At 40.4% G+C, this 23,723-nt stretch overlaps 1 protein-coding gene across 3 annotated transcripts; it reads left to right on the top strand.

The window, feature by feature from the left end:
• The first annotated feature begins 264 nt into the window (after nt 1-264).
• Ska1 (spindle and kinetochore associated complex subunit 1) lies at nt 265-13,439 on the top strand. 3 transcript variants are annotated; one of them, XM_020178182.2, is made up of 7 exons: nt 265-417; nt 1,006-1,104; nt 4,478-4,602; nt 6,061-6,158; nt 7,914-8,048; nt 11,457-11,626; nt 12,777-13,439. In XM_020178182.2, exons 2-7 carry the CDS (start codon nt 1,017-1,019, stop codon nt 12,923-12,925), a joined length of 765 nt encoding a protein of 254 aa, XP_020033771.1. In that variant the 5' UTR covers nt 265-417; nt 1,006-1,016; the 3' UTR covers nt 12,926-13,439. The 3 variants fall into 3 exon arrangements, with proteins under 3 accessions (XP_020033771.1, XP_073925936.1, XP_073925935.1); XM_074069835.1 differs by lacking the exon at nt 265-417 and adding an exon at nt 496-822; XM_074069834.1 differs by lacking the exon at nt 265-417 and adding an exon at nt 496-870.
• Nucleotides 13,440-23,723: the final 10,284 nt, after the last annotated feature.

The following is a 23,723-nucleotide window of genomic DNA, read 5'->3' as shown; positions in this document are numbered from 1 at the left end:
AGTTTGCCATTTTATCTCTGGAACCCTTGGCTCCTGGTACAACCAAGCGACTGATTCACATCAAATGGGAACGTGTCGGGGTTGGAGAAACCGCCCTTTAAAGCCCCGGGCTTGGCCCCGCCCCTAGCCCGCCCCTCTCTGGCCCCGCCCACCTAGCCCCCGCCCACCTAGCCCTCGCCCCCGCCCTCCCGCCCATCCGTGCCCTGGGTGAGCCGGAAACGTGCCGCCGAGCCTGCGCTCTGGGTGCGCTCTGTGCGTCTGCGTGACGTCGTTTCCGGCGGGCTGTTTGAATTTTGCTCCCGGCTTCCCGCGTAACTCGCGACTTTGTGGGTGCTTAGTTCCCGGACCGCGTGAGGCTGAAGTCTGGCACTGGGGATCCCCACCTCGGAAGCAGCGGAGGCAGCGCTCGCTCGGCAGGTCGGGGCGCAGGACCGCGCGGGGCCGGCGGAGGACGCGGCGTGGCGTGGCGTGGCGTTCCTATGCTGGGCTTAGCAGGGTGGACGCTCGGGATCCGCCATTGGCACTGACTCTGGAGTGACCCGGGACTCCGCCTTCTTGCCGACCCCAACTGTGATAATCCCCGCCCCCACCCACCCATCCCGTGGGAAAAACGCTTCCCTAGGCCCATTTTGAAATTGCCGTGTTTCTTTAAAATGCACGTGTATTTTTGCCTTTGTAAAGAAGTACTGATGTTGTCTTGTGCATAAATAGTGCTTTTGTCTTCCCGAACCCCTAAGGAAATGACCCAGGATTATCTCCCGAACCCTGGTGTAAGACCCATCGACTTCAGAAGGCTCTAAGGCTTGCCAGTGCTGTGCTTTGGTTAGAAACTGAAATTCGTAGAATTCAAAGAAATTACTCTTGAATTTTGTACGTTCCTTTCAAGGAAATGTAATTTACTCAGTGTTTACCATTTTTGGATTTTGAAAATGAACAGAAATTTCTCTCGCTCACGCTCTCTCAACGAATGTGCTTAGCTGTGTTTTGGGTTTTTTTGTTTTCCAGACGCTTGAAGAATGGACTCCTCAGATCTGGAGCAGTTATGCTCACATGTTAATGAAAAGATTGACAATATTAAAAAAACGCTGTCATTAAGAAATCTTGGTAAGTAAAAGAGACTTACTGATTTTGGATCTACTAAACACATTTTGATTGCGTCCTACGAAGGTAATTTTAGATTTTGAATAGTGTTTTTTTTTTTTTTTAAAGAACTCCAGTATCACTCTTTTGAACAGTACAGAGGACACATTGAATAAGGAGCTGAATATTCATTAGTTTTATTATGTTTTTCTTAGTGAGTCAGGGCCTCACACTTGCTAACCAGGTGCTCCACTACTTGAGCCAAAGCCCCAAACCATCATAGTAAGAGGTGAAGAGTATTTGCCATCCATGGTTCTGTAACTAAATGGATATACTATAAAGCAAGGGGCGGGGGGAACTGACGTGGAAAAACTCTAGAGAGATGGAAGTAACCCATGAACCATCTCTCAGCCTGCTTTGAGGCTTGTCTCAATATCACTACAAAACAGATACTTGAAAATGAATTTAACTTTTTTAGAAGTTGGAGGTCGTAACCATCTTCAAAAATATTTTGATATGCTGAAAAGAGTAATGCAATGAAGTTCAAAGAAACAGATGATCCCTGTTGTGTCTAAAATGTTTTAAAAACAATGTTTCCCAGCCATGTCTAGGAGAGTTAAAGATTTCTTAATAGATAGAATTCCATCTGCTGGGAAGATCATGTTGAACTTTTGTTTAAATTATGAATTTGATAGCTTAAAGGGTCCCCCCCCCAAATATGAAACTGTTAGATAGACCTTCTCGAATGACACATGGCCTCCTAGGGATTTGATATTCCTCAGTCCTTTCTTGAGAACTTCTAATAAAGGAGACTCATTCATTTCATGCTTTAGGGTTCACATACTCCATAGAAAGTTAAAGCCAGGCACTGTGAGCTCATCTTAGCAAGCTTCTTTATCTCATACCCGAGGAAACCAAGACTAAGAAGTCAAGTGCCTTGACAGGGCCCCCAGCTTATGAGTGCTCTGGTAGGATGACAGTTTCTGAGTCCTTTTTTTTTGGCAGTTCTCGGGGTTGAACTCAGGGTGCTTGTTAGGCAGGTGCTCTACTGCTTGAGCCATGCCTCCAGCCCTTTTTGGTCTGGTTATTGAGATAGGGTCTTGTTTTTTTGCCCTGCTGGCCTGGACTGGGATCCTCCAATTTATGCTTCCCACCTTAGCTGGGATGACAGGTGTATGCCACCTAGCCCAGCTGTTGGTTGAGATGGAGTCTTGCAGTGGCCTGGGCTGGCCTGCAGCAGCAATTCTTTGAGGCTCAGCCTCCCAAATAGTTAGGATTGTAGATGTGAGCCACCGCTCCCAGCTGACAGTTTAATTCCCAGCGTAATACTCTTTCTACTTATATGCCTCTTTTATTTTAAAAAAAAAAAAAAAATCTAGAAAGGACTTTGAGAATTTTAATAGTCAGTTTTCTTTAGATTCTCTTTCTGAGAGCATGATTACTGTTGAATGAACAGATATAATTTGGAAAGCTATAAAACTAGATTCAAATGATCCTACCAAAGCATGAGGCTGGCTGGAGATCACTCCATATTGGACAACTGTCAGTGTAAAGATGGGGAGAATTAATTTGTTCGTTTCCATAGCCTGTTTGAGGAAATCTGGTAGTTGATCTGCCATCTTGGCTGCTGTAACTACCAAAAGTATGAATTGGCTAAGTTGATTATGTTACTACAAATCAGTAAAGAAGCCTCTACAGGGTGACTAAGAAAGATACACTGCACTGAACTGGTTATTTAGCCCTCTGAAATTTTTCTTAGAGTCATCAGTACTCTTTTTTTTTCTTTACTAACTTGTTTTAGTTGTTATGAGCTGAGTGTCAAATACAGCTAGTATTGCTCAGTTAGAAAACTACAGTGCTTTACGAGGTTCCAGACAGTGCTAAGCCTGTTTCCATGTACCTCTACGTATCTTCACAGTAACAACAAGCAGCAAGGCTTGGGAGCTTCTAGCCTTTTCCCTCTACTGCCTTCATAATCTGTATATATGGCCCTATGGTGCTTTATGTATGTGTATTTCATTGTTTGTCAGAAGTACAGTAAAGATTTAATTATGAAGATAGGTTTTATTTTTCCCCCTATGCTTTTGTCTTGCCCTTAAATTTTTAAAAATTTCTTTCTAGTGAGGAAGGAACTCTCAGTGCCTTTTCAAATCTGTGAAATTAGAGAGAGGTGTTAGGAGGTGGACTGGAAGTATGAAAACATGATACTTTATACAAATGTCTTGTGTTTGTTTCTAACAGACACCAAATCCAGGGTTATCACCAGCCTGTGACTTTCTGTGTTACCTATTTCTGATTAGGAGTTTTTTGTTGTTTTTGTTTTTGGCAGTACTAGAGTTTGATCTCAGAGCCTCACACTGGCTCTACCACTTAAACCATACCTCCAGCCCTTTTTGCATTAATTATTTTTCGATAAGATCTGTTTTTGCCTCAGCCAGCCTGACCATAATCCTTCTACCTATGCCTCCTGTGTAGCTAGTATTGTAAGTGTGAACCACGCCCCTTATTGGTTGAGATGGGGTCTTGCTAACGTTTTGCCTGGGCTGGCCTCCACCTCCTAAATAGCCGAAATTACAGGCATGAGCCACTGTACCCAGCCTGATTAGTTTCGAGCAGCGTAACTATAAATCCCAGATCTATATTATAGATTCCCAAAGAGAATTCCCCTCAGCTTTAACCCTAACGCTCCTGAGGGCCAGGTCACATTAGTTATTAGAATTTTTCAGGTTGTACTTTTACCCCATCTGAAGTTTGGTTCTGGCCTTATTTGAGATTGTCATTTCCAACACCTTGTTTTGAAGCCTCATTTTTATTTTATTTTATGTTTTTGGCAGTACTGGGGTTTGAACTTAGGGCCTCATGCTTGCTAAGCAGGCACTGTACCACTTGAGCCACTCCAGCCCTGTTTTGAAGCCACAAAGCCTGGGATCTTATCCCCATTAAGGTCAAGTCTATGCAGTTGCTGAGTCTGACTCCCTCTGCTTTAGCCTCGCTCCCCACCCTGGACTAGGACCGTGACAGCATCTACTCACATCTGCCACCTTCTCTGTGGGTCCCTCTTTACATAGGAACCCTTGCAGATTTACCTTCTTCTTATGAATGCTCAGCTAGGTGTATATATATGGGTGCTTGTTTAGTATTTCTAGGTGTTTCATTGTAGTGAAGGAATTTAAAAGAACCAAAAGCTACAGGGAACACTTTGTGCCTACTTCTCCATCCTCCTCTTACAAACTACTTAGAAACAGGCCTATGATTATCCATGGAGGCAGGTGCTAGGGCTGAAGGAACAGTCCTTTCTCTTGCCCAAGTGTGTCTAAGTCATAGCTTTGTCCACATGGGTACTCATATATTGTTTTGCTATATACTTTGTCCTCCATTTTATCTTTGTTTATAACAGGTCAAGAGCCTGCCTTGAAGACAATGTTAAATAAAATAGGAGATGAGATCATTGTAGTAAATGAACTTCTAAATAAATTCGAATTGGAAATTCAGTTTCAAGAACAAACTAACGCTTCACTGAAGGTAATGTTTTTCAAATGAAGAAACAACATAAAAAGGCAATGGATACCAACTCCCTGATCACCAAGTCATTTGCAAGGATTCTTTAGGGTTATAATGTTCTTAGCTTGTATGTAATTATGGTATAGAGTGCCATTTATGTTATGTTCCCAGAGAATCCAGACCTCCACAGCTATTTCTTTTTTCATTCTGATGGCCAGGGACATTGAACTAAAAAGGAGGGTTTCTAAATAATTCTCGGCAGGTTTAATGTAAATAAAGCATGCCTTGGGATAGCAGTGTATAGAGAATACTTGCCTTGGGTGAGGACCTGTGGAGTCTCACCTTGGCTGCCCTTGGTTCTTGCCGACACCCCAAGAAAGTCTTTATACTTCTTGGGATCTCAGGATATTCATTTGAAAAATAATACTGGACTTTTTCTTAACTCTCTTCTATTTTTGCATTTCTGTGTTTTTATAAAATGTAACGTAAGGATTCTTCAGTCAAGAAAAACTTGAGTTTCACTCACATGCACATTTCATTCTAAATAAGACATCTAATTGACTTCAGCTAATAAAAGTGCTTGTGTTTTTCCTAATGAGAAAATAGTCTGTACCATTATCTCAGTTACTATTAGAGCCATTGGAGTGTTTAATGGGATTGAACAAGGTGGCTTCTCCAGCTGCATTCGGCCTTGGAATCCTTAGGGGCTGTAAAGGTTTTCCAGCTGTATGGTTATGCCTGTCCTACTATTAGTTAAAATGAAGCCAGTGTCTTTGTCAGTCAGCTCTTTAAAAGAAAGACATCATACATTTGAAATGGAAATCATTATTGCTATTTCAATTCTGACCTATCCAAGAATACCCAGTGTTAGGTGTGGGTCTAGAGAACATTCACTTGAGAACTGAAGGCTATTTGAGATTTCTGTTCCTGTTCCAGATGACAGGAACCCAAAGGTACAGAGTATTTTCCCTGTTAAAATTTGCATGAGTTCGTTGCCTCAAGTTACAGTAGAAATTAAATAAAGACATTTTAAAAAAACAAACCTGAAAACACCCAAAATCAGTTATGATAAAATAGAAATTTTTGTTAAAGTGAATGAATGTTGGGTGGAGGTCATCGTGTGCTTATCATTGCTCTGGTACCATCAACACAGGTGACATGGGGAACGTGTGCTAAAAGCAGTTTACCAGAATAAAAAACATCCATCTTTCATCTGTTTCTTAGTTACGTCCCAAAGTTAAAGTTACTGGGGAAAGACTTAAAACTCAATACTGCCTCATAGTTGTAATGTGATTGTAGTGATTGTTTGCTGAGAAAAATATTTTGTCACCATTTAAAAACAGTGTAGAAGCCAATTTTTTTTAATTCCCCTGCACTGGGGCTGGAACTCAGGACCCCATACCTGCCAGGCAAGTGCTCTACCACTGTACACCCCAGCCCCAAAACTCTGCTTGTTCATGAGCATTTTTTAAATTTTAGGAGCTCTGTGAATCTCTGGAAGAAGATTATAAAGATGTGGAGCATCTTAAAGAAAACATTCCTTCCCATTTGCCTCAAATGCAAGCAACCCAGAGCCTGTAAGTGTACTGATACTGTTCTTGCTGTTTGAGCTTAGAAACCCCTGGAAACAAATACCTCAAAGCCATCTGCTCTATCATTGACTTGCAATTTTTGTCAGTGATTATTCAGTTTTTTCATCTCTTGCATTAGAAATAATATTTCTTACATCTTCACTGGATTCCTTATCCTGTATCTCTGAGGGAAGCCTCCTCTCCTGAGCATGGTTCTCCATAGGCTTTTTCCTACTGGTTCTTTCCCTTAGCACTGTTTTTCAACCTCAGCCCAGTGGCTGAGGTAGGAAAGTTTTTTGTTGTGAGAATAGGGCATCCCTGATCCCAGCCACTAGATACCAGTTGCATCCTTCCTCCTTATGCAGTTGTGACATGCAGAGGTCTCCAGATGTTGCCAAGATTTTGTCCTGTGTGCAAAACCTCCTCTGACCATTGCCTTAGGGTAAGAATAAGCTTGGTGAACTCTTTGGAAAAAATAACCAAAAGAGCGATCAACTTAGCCTTTTCCCCTCTAATTTCTATTCTGTTCTTTCTGTTCACTGACAGTATGTTTGTGCTTGCCTTTCTCTCAGAAGTCCTGTTTGGCTTTCTGCTGTCATTACCACCATGCTTGCAAAACTGATGGCTTACGGGTCACAAAGAGGTCAAAAGTCCCTCTCCAGCCTGAGTCTGCTTTCCAGATCGCTCTTTGTTTACCCCTTAGTTCTGAGATGCGTTTTCCACACTGCCTCTGTGCTTCCTTGTCTGTCATCCTGGATCTAGGATGCAGCTGCCTCCTTCCTTTCTGCACTCCCTTAACTACAAGTGTCTCCCCAAAGCTCTTTTACTCCTGCTTACCCAACTCCACTGTCAGTGCTCAAATGTCCAACTCCAATGGTGATCTCATAGCCTGCTGAGAATGTGATCAGGGAGCTCTTTCCTCCTGAAGTTTTGCAAGTCTGAGACTGAAGAGAGTTAGTAGCTGTCTTTACCCACTGCTTCCATCACACAGGCAGGGACTTGCCATCTTTGCCTTTTCTCTCTCTTAGCCATTGTCTGCATTCTACCTCTGAAGGCTTTTGTTTCTCTCCTCTCCCTTGTTCTCATTAATGAATAGAATCACCACTTGTCATCTTTCTGGGCATTTTCTTGGATTTATTCTGTATTGAATTTTCAGTTTTCTGTGTCTGGTATTTTCTTTTAAGCACTATAGCAGCAGAGGTCTGTTCCTTCACTGGCAGGTAAACCTAAAAGCTATAGTCTGTTTCTAGGCTCCATTTGCTAGTGGGAGCTGTAGTAGGCTCTCACTGAATAAAATTGGGCAGACTGAATCCAGTGGCTACCCATACTCATTGCTGGCAACTAAAATGAGTCTGCAATAGTCAGTGACTGGCACTACCTACTAACAGAATACATTATAATAAATGGAGATGACTGATGCTTCCAGCTTCAGAACAAGGGCAGTCAGGGAGAGAAGCTAAGTAGGGGTTAAGATGGTTCAACTTTACCTATGCTGACTATGAGGAGCCATGGGACAGACGATATGCATATACCATGTTTCAGATGTGTACGTAAATAGAGATAGCCATAATTCTGAAGATTTCAACATTTCCTTCACAGTTCACATTTTCATCGGGAAGGGGTAGGGATAGAAACAAATGTTGGTTATAAAATAACAGAATGAGGCATGTGTTTAAGGTTGATTATTTTCAGTTGAAAAATTTCCAGTGCGCTGCTTAATCCTAACAATTGCTTGTACACATGTACATCTTTACTCGGTAGAGTTAACGGAACAGATCATGACCCTGAAGAACGGGTCAAAGTTGAAGAACCTGCACCTGTAAAGAAGCCTGCAAAAGAAAGAAGTATTAAAGAAATGCTGTTTATAACTACTGATGATTTCAACAGTGTTCCTGCGTAAGTACTGAAGATAAATTTTAATGTTCAGCTTTTTAATAATCAACATACTTGATTGTTTAAATCAGAAGGCATGATATTAATTGTGTGCTGTGTTCAAATAACTGATCTTGTGTATAGTTTTACATTGTACTGTGAAAAGGCAGGAAAGTGCTTAAAGTTGTATTTTCTGTTTAGTTGTAAAACCCGTTTTCATAGCAATGGGTCTGTTTGTTGCCTAGGTCTTCTCTAGGACCATTCTGTGATACGGATTTCCCAAACACATCTTAGAAGTAACCTCAGTTGTGCTGTAATTTTAAGGAAATTGGTGTGTTTCCATTTGTCTCTTGTCATACACACTCGTTTGAGCCTGTGCTGTATTCTAAGCCCTGTCACTGAGAACACAGAAATGAGAAGACATGGTGCCTCCCCTGAAGGGAGAGTACCTTTGTTTTTTACTGATAGCAACAATGGGAGAACCAGTTATGGAATTTCATGTTCTTAATTCTCATAATTCCAGGGCTTGGTTTAACTTACAAGTTTTATATTGTGTGACATTTTTTGTTATTTCTATTACAAATAATGTATGTTGTTAGACAGTATTTATATTCAGAAAACAAAATTCATTTCTAATTCTAGCATTCAGGTACCAGATTTTATTTAATTACATATATGTGACAGGTATTTCAGATTGTTAATACGCTGTGGTTATACTCTAAATACAATTATTTATTTTATCATGAGGATTTTTCTATCATTAAAAATTTGGATTTTAATAACTTTACAATATTTTATGTGGTGATTGTATAATTTATTTAAGCATTCTCTAAATAAGATTTTGGGTTGATTTCATTGTTACATATAATGGTATGGTGAGATTTCTTTTACTGAAGTTTATTTTGCGCTCCTTACTTCCTTAGTACAGGGTCCTAGGAAGAGAGTTTCTGGGGCAAAGGGCATGATTATTTCACTTTCAGAGCGTCATCCATGTCATTGCAGTGTCATCAAAGACTTTCACTGTCTTGTGTGTCTTGTGCTCGCTATCTCTATTTCTCTCACTGAGCCCCAGGCAACCACTGATCTTTTCACTGCCACTTCCAGAATGTCACATAGATGTATTCTTATAGTATGTAGCCTTTTCCGACAAGCTTCTTTTATGCAATATGGATTTACGCTTCTTCATGTTTTTTTTATGGCATGATACCTTATTTCATTTTAGCACCAAATAACATCCCATTGTCTGATGAATCACAGTTATTTATCCTTTCACCTACTGAAGGATGTCTTAGTTTCTTCCAGTTTGGGGGAAGTTATGAACAAAGACACTATAAGTGCCTTTCATGCACGGGCTTAGTGTGGATCTAAGTTTTCAACTCATTTGGTTAAATACTTTGCACCTGATTGCTGGATCGTATGCTTACGATAGTGAACATGTTTTCATATTCTTGTTTACCATCTGTGTATCTGCTTTGGTGAGGTGTCTATTCAGGTTGTTAGCTTTTTTTTTTAAGTGGGGTTGTTTATTTTATTATTGTTTAGTTTTTAGAGTTCTTTGCATATATTTTCTTTTCCTCCTGGTATTCCCATTATGTGTTTTCATACCATTTCTAATTGTGTCACTGTTCTTGGATTTTGTGGTATATTTTTATTTGTTTTTGCTTTGTTTTCCCTCTTTGCATCTCATCTTGGGATGTTTTGGTCACTTCATTCCTTACCTAAGTCCAGTCTGTCCATGAGCTCACCAGCGCACCTTCATTTCTGTTTCTGAGGTTTTTTTTTTAGCATTTCCTTTTGATTCTGGAGTTTCCATCTCTGATTACTTTACCCATCTATTTTTTCATTTTGTCCTTTTAAAATTAAAGCCCTTAGCATATTAAACATACTTTTTCATACTTCTCACATCTCTTTCATTTCTGAGTCTGCTTCTGATGTTTACTTTGTTCTTTTGTTCTAAATGATTTCTATTAGTGTATATTAATATACAAAATAATGGGTTTCATTTTGACGTTTTCATTTTGACATATATAATGTACTTTGGTCATATTCAACCTCCCATTCCCCTGTGTTGTCTTTCTCCCTCCCATTGTTTAGGAAAGAAGACTGGGTTGACACTTTGATGCTATTCATTTTTGGTTGTAATTGTTTCTGCTTACCACGTGGACCAGTGTGAAGAGCAAATGGCTAGAAGGAACAGTTGAGTGAAGGGGTATTGAGGAACTGCTTCTGTGAAGAGATGAAGGAAGGAAATGAGAATAGTCATGTGGAATATTCATTTTTAAACTAAGGAGCTAGTTAATGAATGAGAGGTAAAGTTAGAAGATTAGGATAACTAAGAATGTATCCCAAGCATAGGACTTCTATTTATTTTAAAAATTAATACTGAGGGCACAGATTTGGGGTAGATATTGGGACTGAAGGTGAGAATTGAGAGGATGAGGCATTCTGAAGTATGTTGGGGAAAGCCAAGCATCAGGAGTTTGAAAATTTTGCTTGGAAAAAACAGGGCTGCAAAAGTGAATTTAGAAAAGAATTTAAAAAATGGATTTTTTTTTAAATACAGACATTCTCCTTTAAATAAAAGTTCCTGTATTATTTTGCATTAAAGAGCTTTTAATTGAAACACTGCCACTCTGAGGAGAGGTGAAGGACAATTTGTTGTGGGAAAATTGGGGCAGATCATTGAATTTTGGTTTTGGTGTTTAGATCCCTCAAAATCAATTATCCTATTTTTATATCGTAAGACTGGCTCCATGGTGACCAGAGGACAGGCAAGAGTGAGATCCAGGTGGATGAGGGACTTCAGAGTGAAAGGGCCCACTTTAAAGGAATTTGAGCTAGCCAGTCGAAAGGAGCATGGCTCTGCAGTGGTTCCCAGCCCTTGCAGCTGAAAATCAGAAGCCCCACTCTCTCTGTGCTGGCGTTCCCCTGTAGCCGGCTCTGTCAGTTTTAGTTACCACTGTCTTCCTTGTGGTCTGTGTCATCTTTTATCTTGCCTTTTGGCCTTTTGCTTCTTCCTCCTTTTTTCCTTTTCAGAATGCATGTTTTTCAAAAAAGAGTGCTATCAATAGTACACTTAATCAACATTTAAAATTTTCTTTTATTTGCACACATTTTTAAATGTTTAAATAAACATATCTTGTAGTTATTCAGTCCATTTGAATTAGAACTTGAAAGCTTATTTTAAGTTTTAATATTAATACAGCATAGGTAGAGAGTGGATGAATGTATCCGGATATAATTAGGGAAGTTAGGCACTGATACGTTGTCATGTCTAAGTTTTCAGCTGTTGAGATGTGTCTAGTCTATTTGAAAGTTGACATAAAATTGGTTTTACAGTAGGGTACTTTGATACTATATGAAGTCATCATGCTTAGATTTTTTTTCAAAGAAAATAATTTGTGTGATGATTTAAAAATATACTTTTTTCAGGTACATGAAGTCTCGCTTAACCTATTGTCAAATTAATGATGTCATTAAAGAAATCAACAAGGCAGTGGTTGGTAAATACAAGATTATGCATCAGCCAAAAGCATCTATGAATTCTGTGAATAGAAATCTCTATCAAAGATTTATTAATGAAGAAACAAAGGATACTAAAGGTAAAATTATGGCACATGTTTGTGTACATGCCAACTGTTTTGGAGGAACAAAGCTAATCCTAGAAAGTTCTAAATCTAGAAAGTTAATTCTCAACCAGAGACAATTTTCCCACTGAGGACATTGTCATCCTGGAGATACCTTTGGTGGTTCCAGTGGGGTAGGAATTGCTCTTTGTATCTGGTGGGTGGGGCCAGGGATGCTGCTGAAACACCGCACAACGCACAGGTTGTACCAAAAGGTACAACCCAAAAGGTCTGTAGTGGTGAGACTGAGCAACGCTGCCTGAGAGTCTACTGTGGAACTGTACCCATGCATTGAGAATTCAGATAGCAACAATAATAGTTGGTCATACTGTGTGCCAGATGGTGTGCTGGGAGCTTTAGTCCTCACAAGTACTTTATCCCATTTTGCCAATGAGGCAGAGAGCTCACTGTCATCCACCTCTATGTAACACGTTTGGAAGAGTGGGTTGTTCAGAGATACCAATACTGATAAATGCTACAGTAAATATCATGCAGCTTCAGTTGTTAGAATAACTATTATTTTAGCAAGAATTCAGTTTCTTGGTTTTTGGGGGGTTTTTTGCAGGTTTTATTTATTTTTAAATTTTGCAGCACTGAGGTTTGAACTCCAGGCCTCACACTTGCTAGGCAGGCACTCTACCATTTGAGCCACTTGGCCAGCCCCAGTTTCTCAGTTTGATTGGATAATGACAGTAAGAATGATAAATGTGGGCTAAATGTGGTGGCACATCTATAATCCCAGCTGCTTGTGAGGCAGAGGTCTGGAGGATCCTGGTTTGAGGCCAGCCCAGGCAAAAAGTTAGTGAGACCATATCTCCATGGTTTATGGAAACCAGATGTGGTGTTTCATTTCTGTAATCCCAGCTCTGCTGGAGGCACAGGTCCAAGGCTGGCCCCAGGCACAAAAAGCAAGACCCTAGCTGAAAAGTAACTAAAAAGCAAACAAAAGGGCTAGGGGCATGGCTCAAGTGGTAGAGTACCTTCCTAGCAAGCTCAGGGCCCTGAGTTCAAACCCCAGTCCACCAAAAAAAAAGATTAATGGCACTCATGTTCATAGTTTAATGGCTTAAAGATTCATCTTGAGAGTTGACTACATAAAAGTTATCACTAACATCCTTATTTTCAGGTCATTTTTTTATAGTGGAAGCTGACATAAAGGAGTTCACGACTTTGAAAGCTGACAAGAGGTTCTATACAATCCTGAATATTTTGCGACACTGCCGGAGGCTGTCAGAGGTCCGAGGGGGAGGACTCACTCGTTATGTCATAACCTGAAGTCTTTGGAGCTGGCTGCAGTAGGGCATAGAGGCTAATCCTATATAATTTATTTAGCTTTTTCATGTCTTTTTCCTGTTTTAGAAATAAAACCTTTGTGGATAAAACATATGTATTTACAACATTCACTGCCTTTCAGTAAATATTTAACCAACTGCCAAATGAGCTTCTGTAGGAGGCACATGTTCAGTGGACAAGACTGCAGACCCAGTGAAATGGCAAGCCTGGGACATTGGAAGGAAAAGGTCAAGGACACCCAGTCTCTTTGGAATTAAGGTCATTATTGTCTCAATTCCACCAAAGTCACTTCAATCTGCAGGAAGACTTCCAGGAAGTGGATTTGGAGGCCGCTTATCCATCTGATTACTGCATTCCCCTGTGTTATTTGACTGCTTGCCTGAGCTGCATACAGTATAAAGCACTCTGAAGACTTCAACCTGCAGTGAAAGTATAATGAAGGTGTACTCAGATGCTGTGATATTGTGAAATAATAAATATGTATCTTCATTCTTTATCTCTGCTTCCTTATTCAGAGCTCTTAAACCTTGGAATGTCCTGAATGATAGGTGTGCATTTTTGTTCTGGTCTTTGGCCCCATGGAGCTCTTAAATCCCTTCAATTTCGTGTCCATAGGAGCATCTTTTTATGCAATTCTTGGAGGGTTTATGGATGGTTTCAGGATGGGGACCATTCACCAGAAACACCAAGCCATGACTAGAAGGTTCCAGTTTTCAGTGCCCCACCCCTCCCCCTAGGGTGGGGAGTTAATAATCTATCATGCTGACATGATGAATCCCTAAACTATGGAGTTTGGAGAGCTTCCTGGCTGGCAAACATTGATGTGCCAGGAAGGTGGTATCCCCTAACTATGAGGACAGAGCATGTAAGAGAAAACTCTGAAAGGAAGCTTCTGAACTTCTTTGGTCTTCATCTGGCTACTCATCTGTGCCCTAAAAAGAGTAGACACCTGATTTATTTTTCCCTGAGTTTTGTGATTCCTCTGAGCAAATTCCCATCCATAATAAGGGGCTTGGAGGAACCCAGTCTGTAGCCAAGTCAGAACCATACTGATGGGTAACCCATCAGTTGTGATCTGTGTCTGAAATGGGGCCAGTCTTGTCGGACTGAGTCACCGTTACTCTGGGTTCTGTGCTAACTTCAGGTGACATCAGCATTGAGTTGTGGAACATCTAGTTGGTGTCCAAAGAGTTGGAGAATTAGTTGCTGTGGGAGGCAAGCCCCATACATGTGGTGTCAGAATTATGTGACTATTAATAGAACAGAAGTGAGAGATTCTCCTAGTAAGATGAAAGTGATAAAATGTGTGAAAGAACAGCTTGATAGGGGTCATGAAAAAATGGGTAACTGGATTGTAAAACTGAGCCATGCTCCTCCTATGCACTCCTATGCTGTCTGGTCTATTTATAGCTATGTTGTCTGCCTGGCAGGCTTATTCCTGTAGGACAAGAAAAAAGTGTCACCAAGCTCTAGGACCCAGATAACACCATTTGTGTGATGACCTCAGAGTGTGTATTTATTATATTATTCTTAATTTAAATGCAGGCAAGTTATTTATTAATTTATGCTAGAGGTTGAACCCAGGGCCTTGCTGATGACAGACAAACATTCTACCACTGAACTATACCCCTCTAGCCCTGTTTTTAAAACATGTACTTTTTATTTTTTTGAGAGGGTCTGGCTATGTTGCCCAAGCTGACCCTGAATGCCCTGGGCTCAGATCATCCTCCTGCCTCATCCACCCAAGTAGATGGAACTACAGACAAGTGCCATTGGATTTAAATATAGATAATGACATTATCCTTTATCCTTCATTTTGTTTTAGATCTGACTTGATTTTTCTCTGTGAATCATTTCTCCCTGTGAAAAGCAATTTCTCTGCTTTTTCTACTTGAGTTTGTTTTGCCACTTATGTAGAAAAACAGCAAGTTTCATTTTTTGCTAAGTGGATGTTGAGGTGAACAGTTTCTAATTGTTAGTGTGCAATCAATTTATTACATTAATTTAGGTGTAGAGTTATTGCTAAAATCATTCCTCAAAGAGTAACGAAGGCATTAATTTTAAAACAACTCATCTCTGTTACTTGGACTTCATTTTCAAGCAAAAATAAGCAAAGCTTATACATTTTTTTAAAATTACCTTTTTAATTTAATTTTGAGGGAATTTTGTTGTCCTGAGTCTCTGCCCTGTGCTGTCTATCTGCTCACGGGAACACATCCCTGCGTGCTGGCTGACTGCACCTTTCAGAGTCTGGGGCCTGAGCTACACTGTCTGTTCCCTGCTTCCAGAGGCCCTGGGCACCCGGAACAGGTGCTGCAGGCTGCTGTGTATGTGGGTTGTGAGATACTGATAATTATGTAACTGTCAACACCTGGAATCTAAGAACCAGGAGTTTATTCAGGCCAAAGCAAGGATGGCTACCTGGGGAAGTGTATCATAGTTGCCCACAGTGCTGTGATATGGCATCCAAAGGGTCTGGTTTTATAAAAAAGGACAAGAGGGGAGTTAGAGCAAGTGGGCTGCTACAGTTACATTAGTGTATCAGTCATTTCTCACATGAGCTGTATGTTCCAGGAAAGGATTGTGATAAGCGGGAAAAGCTTTTCCTGGGGTTATTTATCATCTTGATGGTGTCAGGGCAGAGTGACCTAGGTGACTTGGCTCATGCCTCATGCTTCCCCAGGCTAAAGAATTTTGTGGCCTCATTCCTGTGATACCTTAAATCCTTCCTATAATTAATTCTTCACTCTGTTTCTATATAGAATATTTTTGAAAAGTTGTTTATTAATCTATGTCATTCTCCCCCATCTCCCCAGGAAACACAGGCAAGTTATTATGGGAAATCATCATCTCAGTCCCATTTGACCTCTCCTAGGTACACTTGTCTCCTCGTCTGTCTCCTAGGTACTTTGTCCCTTTTTACCTCTTCTAGGTAATTTGTCCCTTTTACATTTCCTAAGTGTATGGATGTTCTCTCAGGTTCCTTGGGCCTCATCTGTGCATCAGACCCTGGACTGCTTGCTCACAGTTCCACAGGCACCAGCAAAGCTGGCTGTCTTCTCCCATGGGTGATGGTCAGGCTTTGGCCTCGATGGCCCCTGCTGTGGGGCATCCTCTGTGGTGCCAGATCCCAAACCCGACCCAGCTGGTCGCATGGCAGTTCTGGCTCCTCCTGTTCTCAGATTCAGTAGATGCACCCAGCCACAGGCTATGCGCTTTGGCTTCCCCAGCAGCTGCCTGAAGGGCCTGGTGTTACTGTGGAATATACTCTCTCCAGCGAGAGACAGAGAGAAAGCAGTAGGCAAATCCCCTGCTCTTCCTCCTGGAAGGACCGTTCCAGGCACAGTTTTCTAATCTGCCAGCCTACAAGCATCCTATGTGGTGAGTCATGAGCTGTCTGTGGTTCACCGAGCAGTGACCAGCTTAGGTGTGGCATCACTTTGTGCTTGCCTCCTGTCTTCTGTCTTATTTTTTTGCCCTCACTCTTGCTGCCCTAGGCATATAACTGTCAATGAAACTTCAGCATTGCCTCTGGGGGCCTTGCAGTAAGGTAAAGCATACCTGTAGCTCATTTCTCAAACCACGTGACTTGAGCACTAGCGTCTCTCAAAATAGTAAGTGGAATTTTTTTGTTTGTTTTGTTTGTTTTGTTTTGTTTTATTGAGACAGGATCTTGCAATGTAGCCCAAGCTTGCCTCAGCAAGTGTACCTCCAAACTTGGCATGTTTTAAAAAAGGACTGTGTGGTTGCAGGAGTTTGTGATATGCTCAGTAAATCTAAAAATATTATGTATTTATTTTTGCAGTGCAGGGGATTGAACCCAGGGCCTTGGACATGCAAGGCAAGTGTTCTACCTTGGAGCTACATCCCCAACTCCAGTTAAATGTATTTTATTATGGCATGACTTCTCAGGTCCTTCACTGTGTCATTTATATTACAAATCTTCAACAGAGATGGTCTATGTGTTATTTGGGTTGTTCTTTAACTGTTTTTGAGGAATTCACATTAATTCTCTGGGAGAGGAACCTTGCATGGTGTGTCAGAATAGTTAAGCTGGTGTGGTGGTACATACCTGTAATCCCAGAATTTAGGAGACTGAGGCAGGAGGTTGCAAGTTTGAGGCCAGTCTGGGCTGCAAAGCAAGACTTTGTCTCAAAAAAAAAAAAGAAAGAAAGAAAAGAAACCTGAGGTCTAATCCTAGCTCCGTCATTTACTCACTCTGTATAATCAAAATATCTCTCTCACAAATTCTGTATCTAGCACCCTTGTCATAAATAATGTCACCTCTACTCTGGATTAGTATAATTGCTTCCTAATTAATTGGTCTTTGTTTTTGTTCTTGCTACTACTGTCTATTCTCCATATGAGTCAAAGTTAAATTAGTTTCCTTCTGCTAATCAAAAGCCTTCAGTGGCTTTTCTCACAGAATAAAAGCCAAATCCTTATGAAGGCCTGCAAGGCCCTCCTGGGCCCCTACTTAGCCAGGGTGTCACCTCCTGCTCTTCCATTTGCTGGTTCTGCTCCAGCCACTTTGGCCTCCATGCTGTTTCTGGAACAGGCCAAGACCTTTGCACTGGTTGTTGTCTCTGCCCAGACAGTTGCAGCTCTGGCCCTTGTGACCACACCCTCACTTGCTCTATTTCTGCTTACTGTCACTTGATCCCATAAGTCTCCTCAGTCACCCTTTATTAAAATTCAAAGCTCCTTAAACCCAGGTACTTGGGAGGCAGTGTTTCAAGCATGTAATTCCAGTTACATAGGAGGCATAGGTAGGAGAATCATCAAAGGTCAGTCTGGAAAAAAAACTGGAGACCCTATCTGAAAAATAATTAAAGCACAAAGGGCTGGAATTGTGGCTCAAGTGCTAGAATATACCTACCTAGCAAGGGGGTAGGCTCTGCGTTCAAACTCCAGTACTGCCAAAAAAACCCATCATAGTCCCCTTTTCTGCTTGATGGTTTGGATATTGTATCTGTTTTTTTCGTCTTTCCCTCCATTGGAATATACAACTGAAGGCAGGAGTTTTCCACAGGGCTCCACAGGAGAGGGCGCTGAAGAGCTACTGAAGTCACCTGTGCTGAAACAGCTGGTGGCCACGGGCAAGTGCCTTCACCTTCCCGTGCCTGTCTATGCCTGTACATATTGAGATGGTGGCACGAAAATTTCTCAAAGGACCCTCTAGCTTTTAATATTCTATGATTTTGATTTTTCTAGTTTCTTGTGGGAAATATATTTGTGTTGAAACAAAAAGCCATTCTGTCTGGCTAGATCGTAAAAATGTAAAAGACTGGTAACTGTGGAAATCTCATCTTTCAAGCAAATAGTCTATAAATTACTAAACTTTCAGAAATACTGAAATTCTAAGTTTCTAATTACATAACCAAAAGAAGATTCGTTGACTAAAGACCTTTCTAAAGATTTTTTTAAGTCAATCTAAAAGGTCTTCTGTTTAGTTTTCTAATTTATTTTGCTTATTAGACCTGGTTTTATGATTTTACAATTTATGAATAAATTACACCTAGTCATAAATGAAATTACTGTGGTATATGAAATAGAATGTTGTTATAGCATGCAGATTTATTTATAATGTTAAATGGTTGCTTTTATGAAATATCCCATCTCCTAATAAAACATGCGATTTTTCTATATCTACTGATGCAAGTGGTGAAAAGGAATTCACTCAAGGACTTCCTGATATATTTCAAAGAATGCTGCTCAGATTGGAGCCAAGAAAATATATGGTTAGAAAGTAGAGGTGTAATATAATACAATATCAATTTAGCTCTTTTTTTGTTTGTTTGTGTGTGTGGTTTTTTTTGGCCATACTGGGGTTTGAACTCAGGGTATCCTAGTTGCTTAGGCAGGCACTCTACTACTTGTACCACTCCACCAGCAATTGAGTTCTATTAGAGTTAGGTTAGTTCACGTCTCTAATGAACACACAAAAGAAGGATTTATGAGAAATTATGGTTTCACTGCCAAGCTGTATCTCAAGTTCTTTTGCCCTGGTGTATTGAAAGCAATAAATTAGGCAGCTAGGAGGTGACATTTTTTAAAAAATTGAGGTGAAACTTATATACAGTGAAATACACAGATATTAAGGATACAAATCAATAAGCATTGACCAGTGCACATATCCATGTAACCCATACACCGGTCGCTTTTTCCTTAGACTTTTTATTTCGAGAACATTATAGTGTCCTAAGAATGCAGGAAGATCCTCATACCTCTTACCTAGTTCATACACAGTATCATATTCAGGATATTGACATTGATACTGTCTGGCTACAAGGTATTTCCAGTGCCAGAATGGCCCTTCCTGTTGCCCTGGTTATAGGCACACCTCCTCCCCCCCCCACCCCTTTCTTAGTCCCTGACAACCATGCATCTGTTTTCCATTCCTATAATTTTTGCCATTTCAAGAATGTTATACAAACTGGGCACTGGTGGCTCACACCTGCAATCCCAGCTACGTGAGAGGCTGAGATTGGGAGGATTGCAGTTCCAGGGAAGCCCAGGCCAAAAAAAATTCAATCTCAATGGGAAAAAGCTGGGTGTGGTGGTGCCTGCCTTTCATCCCAACTACTCGGTAAGCGTAAAATAAGAGGATCATAGTCCAGGCCAGCCTGGGCAAAAAGTGAGACCCTGTCTCCAAAATAACCAGAGCAAAAAGGGCTGGAGTGTGGCTCATGCGGTAGAGTGCCTGCCTCACAAGTGTGAAGCCCTGAGTTCAAACCCCAGTGCAACCACAAAAAAAATGTTATATAGGTCTGAGGATGTATGTAGCTCAGTGGTAGAGTCCTTGCATAGCATGTGCAAGACCCAAAATCTGAATCCTAGGACTACACAATTAAAGAATATTATATAAATGGAATGATATATCGTGAAACCTTTTGGGATTGGCTCTTTCCACTTAGCATAACTTTCTGGAGATTTATCCAGGTTGTGGTACACATGCTCAGTTTGTTCCTTTTTCTTGTTGAGTAGTATTCTATTGTGTGGATGTGTCCCAGGTTATTTGATCATTCACCCTGTTGAAGTACTTTTGGGTCATTTCCAGTTGTGGCTATCTCAACTTAAGCTGCTGTAAGCACTTTTCTGGGGATGCAGTTCTCAGGAGTGCTGGGTGTGGTTTGTAGCTGCATGTTTAGTTAGTTAGTTTTCTGGAGTAGTACTATCTCATTTTATTTGGAGGGAGTCAGTGCTCTTTTTTTCACCAACCTTTTGTTATTCTCTTTTTTTACTTTTTATTAGTGTATGTTAACTGAACAAAGTGGTTTCATTGTGATATGTCCATATATGCATATAATGTGCTTTGATCAAATTCACAGTCTGCATTACTTTCTTTCCCCTCTGCCCCCTTTTTGATCATTTTCACCCCCATCACCATCCCTATGAGTACTGCCTTGATTGCATCCCACAAATTTTATTAAGCTGTATTTTTATTTTCCTTTCAAAATATATTAAAATTTCTCTTGGTTTTAAAAATAATCTACTTATTATTTAGAAGTATGTTTAATCTTCAAATATTTTGGATTTCCTATATTCAGCTGTATTTCTGTTACTGATTTTTAGTTTAATTCTATGTTGGTGTAAGAACATACTTTACATAGTTTCATTTTATATTTGTTAAGGTGTGATTTATGGCCTCAGCTGTGGTCTCACTTGGTGTGCAGTCCATGTGAACTTGAGAAGAATTTGTATTCTGCTGTTGTTGGATGCAGTATTCTGTAAATGTCAATTAAATCCAGTTGATTGATGGTGGCTCAACCATATTCATACTGATTTTTCTGCCTCCTATATCTGTCAGTTACTGATAGAGGGATGTTTAAGTCTCCATTATAGTGAATTTGTCTACTTCTGGAGTTCCATCTATTTTTTTGCCCCGAGTATTTTGATGCTGTCATTAGTGGAATACACATAAAGGATTGTTATATCTTCTTGGAGAATTGACCCCTTTGTCATTAATGCCTCTTTTGCCCCTAGTAATTTTCCTTGTTCTGAAGTTTGATTTGTCTAAAATTTATAACTACTCCAGCTTTTTTTTTTAATGTGGAGAAAATTATTCTTTACTGAGAAATACCAATAATACTGACGGCCTTCAAAGCAATTCACACTTCCAGAATACAAAGTAACGTAATACATTTTTCAAGCCTGTTTGTATTCCAAGCATCATTTTTGTAAATCAAATATCCTGACTAACAATATTTTCCAGCTTTATTATTTAAAGAGTTTCACAACATTTGAAGTAGGGCCATGAAGTGAGCAGGAGCAAAGAGCCAGGTGCACCTGGAATTGAATAGAGGCCCTACAGCAACATTGTTCACAACTTTGGTGCTGGAACATATACTGCAGTTCTCATTTCATTAGTGTTTGCAACGGCTATGTGTAAATCTTTCTCCATAGCCTTACTTTTAATCTATCTGTCTTTAATTTAAAATGGGTTTCTTGTGGGTGATATATAGTTGGTCTTTTTAAAAAAATCTATTCTGTCTGCCATGGTGTATTTAGGCAATTCACATTTAGTGACTATTAGGACTGGAGGTGTGGCTTAAGCACCTGCTTTGCACACTCAAAGCCTGGAGTTTAAACCACAGAGGAGAGAGAGAAAGAGAGAGAGAGAGAGAGAGAGAGAGAGGGAGAGAGGGAGAGAGACATTAAAGAGACTGTTAACATATTTGGATGATGAATAGCCACCATATTTTAAAAAACTGTTTGGTATTGTTGATTTGCTTTTCATTCCCCTTTTTTTTTAAAAAATCTTTCCCTTCTTTTCCTGACTTCTCGTTTTTACTGAGCACTTTTTATTTCATTTTCTTTCCTTTCTGTATATGCTTTTAAAATGTGTTTCACTAGAAAGCACTATTCTGTTTGGTATTCTCTGAGATTCTTGAATCTGTTGTTTAGTATCTATCATTAATTTTGGAAAATTCTCTGGCATTATCACACCAAGGATTTCTTCTATTTCTCTCTCTCTCTCTCTTTTTATTTGATGGCACTGGGGTTTGAACTCAGGGCCTCATGCTTGTTAGGTGGGCACTGTACCACTTGGGCAACTCCACCAGCCCTGTTTTGTCTTGGTTATTTTTGAGATAGGTTCTCATGAACTATTTACCCTGGATTGTCCTCTAACCTTGATCTTCCTGATATCTGCCTCCTGAATAGCTAGGATTACAGGTATGAGCCACTGGTGCCTGGCTTGTGCTCTCTCTCTCTTTCTCTCTCTTCCCTCCTTCTGGTATTCCCATTACATATATTACATGTATTTTCCCCGTCTGTCTATTCATTGGTCCTGGAATATAGGTCTTTCTGATGTTTTAATGGAAAGTCAAAGATGTTTAGCAAGCCCCTCTAACAGCAGGACTCAACATTCAAAGTTTTCTGCTTTTGTGGGCACTACATACTATCTACACAAAACTTGGAGACACCCCTTCCCCTCTGCACAGTAAGCATCTTCCTGGAGTGTATGAGTAGATTTTGGAGTTTCTCCCCTGGCTTCTTTCCCAGGGTTTGTCCCTCTGTTTCCCCAAATCTTTCCTCTGAGTCAGTAATATTCCAGTTTGTTACTGGGTTTTAGTTACCAGGCACATAGACAAGGGAACATCCTCAGGGAAAAAGTGGTCTAAATGTGGATCTTGCCTCTTGCAATTTCTTTCTATAGAGGGGCAAATCTCCTCCAGGTCTGCCTGCTTTTTACAGTCTTCAAACAGTTAAATTCTTAATGTTTTCAGTAGAATTTACAGTTGTTACTAATGGGGAAGTTAGACCATTTTAAGCTACTCTTCCATTGGAACCTTAATTTAGGCAGTTGTCTCTTGACCTTTTTAATGAGAGCAGCAAAGTATGGCCTTAGAATGTTGACATTATTCCTTATCTCTCTTGGTCATGGGTAATCAAAAATGTCATTTTCCTGCTGTGTGTTTTGTACTGTCCATTAATATTTTCCTACAGAGAATGGGGAGGAGGGATGTCCATAATTTTCTGTTTTAAACATTGGTATTTTGGGCTTAGAATTTTCTTTAAGCAGGATGCATATATACCTCTACTTAATTTTGGCCTGTTTCCACAGCTGGGAGGACTATTGAGAGAATCGTGCTTCTATTCTCAGAGCTAATAACTGAGGTGAGAACCTCTGCCAGCATCTCTTCTCTGGTCCTTTGTTTTATCAGAAGCAGCTTTTAGTGTTAGCAAGCTAAAAATAAATGACTCACTCTGGTAATCACTTCCAAGTTAGAGACCATGATAAGTCATACCAATCATTGTTCCCCTGCCTTGGAACACCCAAGCCTCTGCTGTTCCACGTGGGCCAGGCATGGAAGTGGGTGGTTCTCGTCTATTCTGAGGCCTCCTTGGAGGTGGGGCTGGATTCAGAGATGTGTAGTCACAACACCTGTGCCATTTATGAGTGTGAGTGGACTTGCATCTTGAGGGAGGAGTGGAGGGTATTTGCCCTTTCTGCCTCCCTGAGTTGCTCTGAGTCAGAGAGACTCCTGACATTAGTCAGGATTTGGAGCAGCCCAGCCATGTGCATGGCCTTTGCAAGTCTGGAGCGTGCATTGTCCTTTCAAATTGGTAAGCCTGCAGGCAGGGAATTCATATAGCAGATGTGATCTGTTATTGTGTATGCCTCTGAGGCACAAAACAATCTTGTTTTTATAATATTTGTTTGCAACATTAAAAGATTGGAGTCCAAGAACTTTGGTGGAATCTAAATATATATGATAGGTTAAATCTTGTATTGTGTTGATAGACATCCCCTTGGTGGCAATAATCTAGATGG

The sequence above is a fragment of the Castor canadensis genome, chromosome 4, assembly GCF_047511655.1.
Source record: "Castor canadensis chromosome 4, mCasCan1.hap1v2, whole genome shotgun sequence".
Classification (NCBI taxonomy): domain Eukaryota; kingdom Metazoa; phylum Chordata; class Mammalia; order Rodentia; family Castoridae; genus Castor; species Castor canadensis.
This window is presented reverse-complemented; position numbering and strand designations above follow the sequence as displayed.

Coding starts and splice junctions, on each gene's coding strand:
- Ska1 (XM_020178182.2), top strand. CDS start 1,017: ATGGACTCCTCAGATCTGGAGCAGTTATGCTCACATGTTAATGAAAAG. Junction 8,049..11,456: donor GATTTCAACAGTGTTCCTGC/GTAAGTACTGAA, acceptor TACTTTTTTCAG/GTACATGAAGTCTCGCTTAA. Junction 11,627..12,776: donor AGAAACAAAGGATACTAAAG/GTAAAATTATGG, acceptor CCTTATTTTCAG/GTCATTTTTTTATAGTGGAA.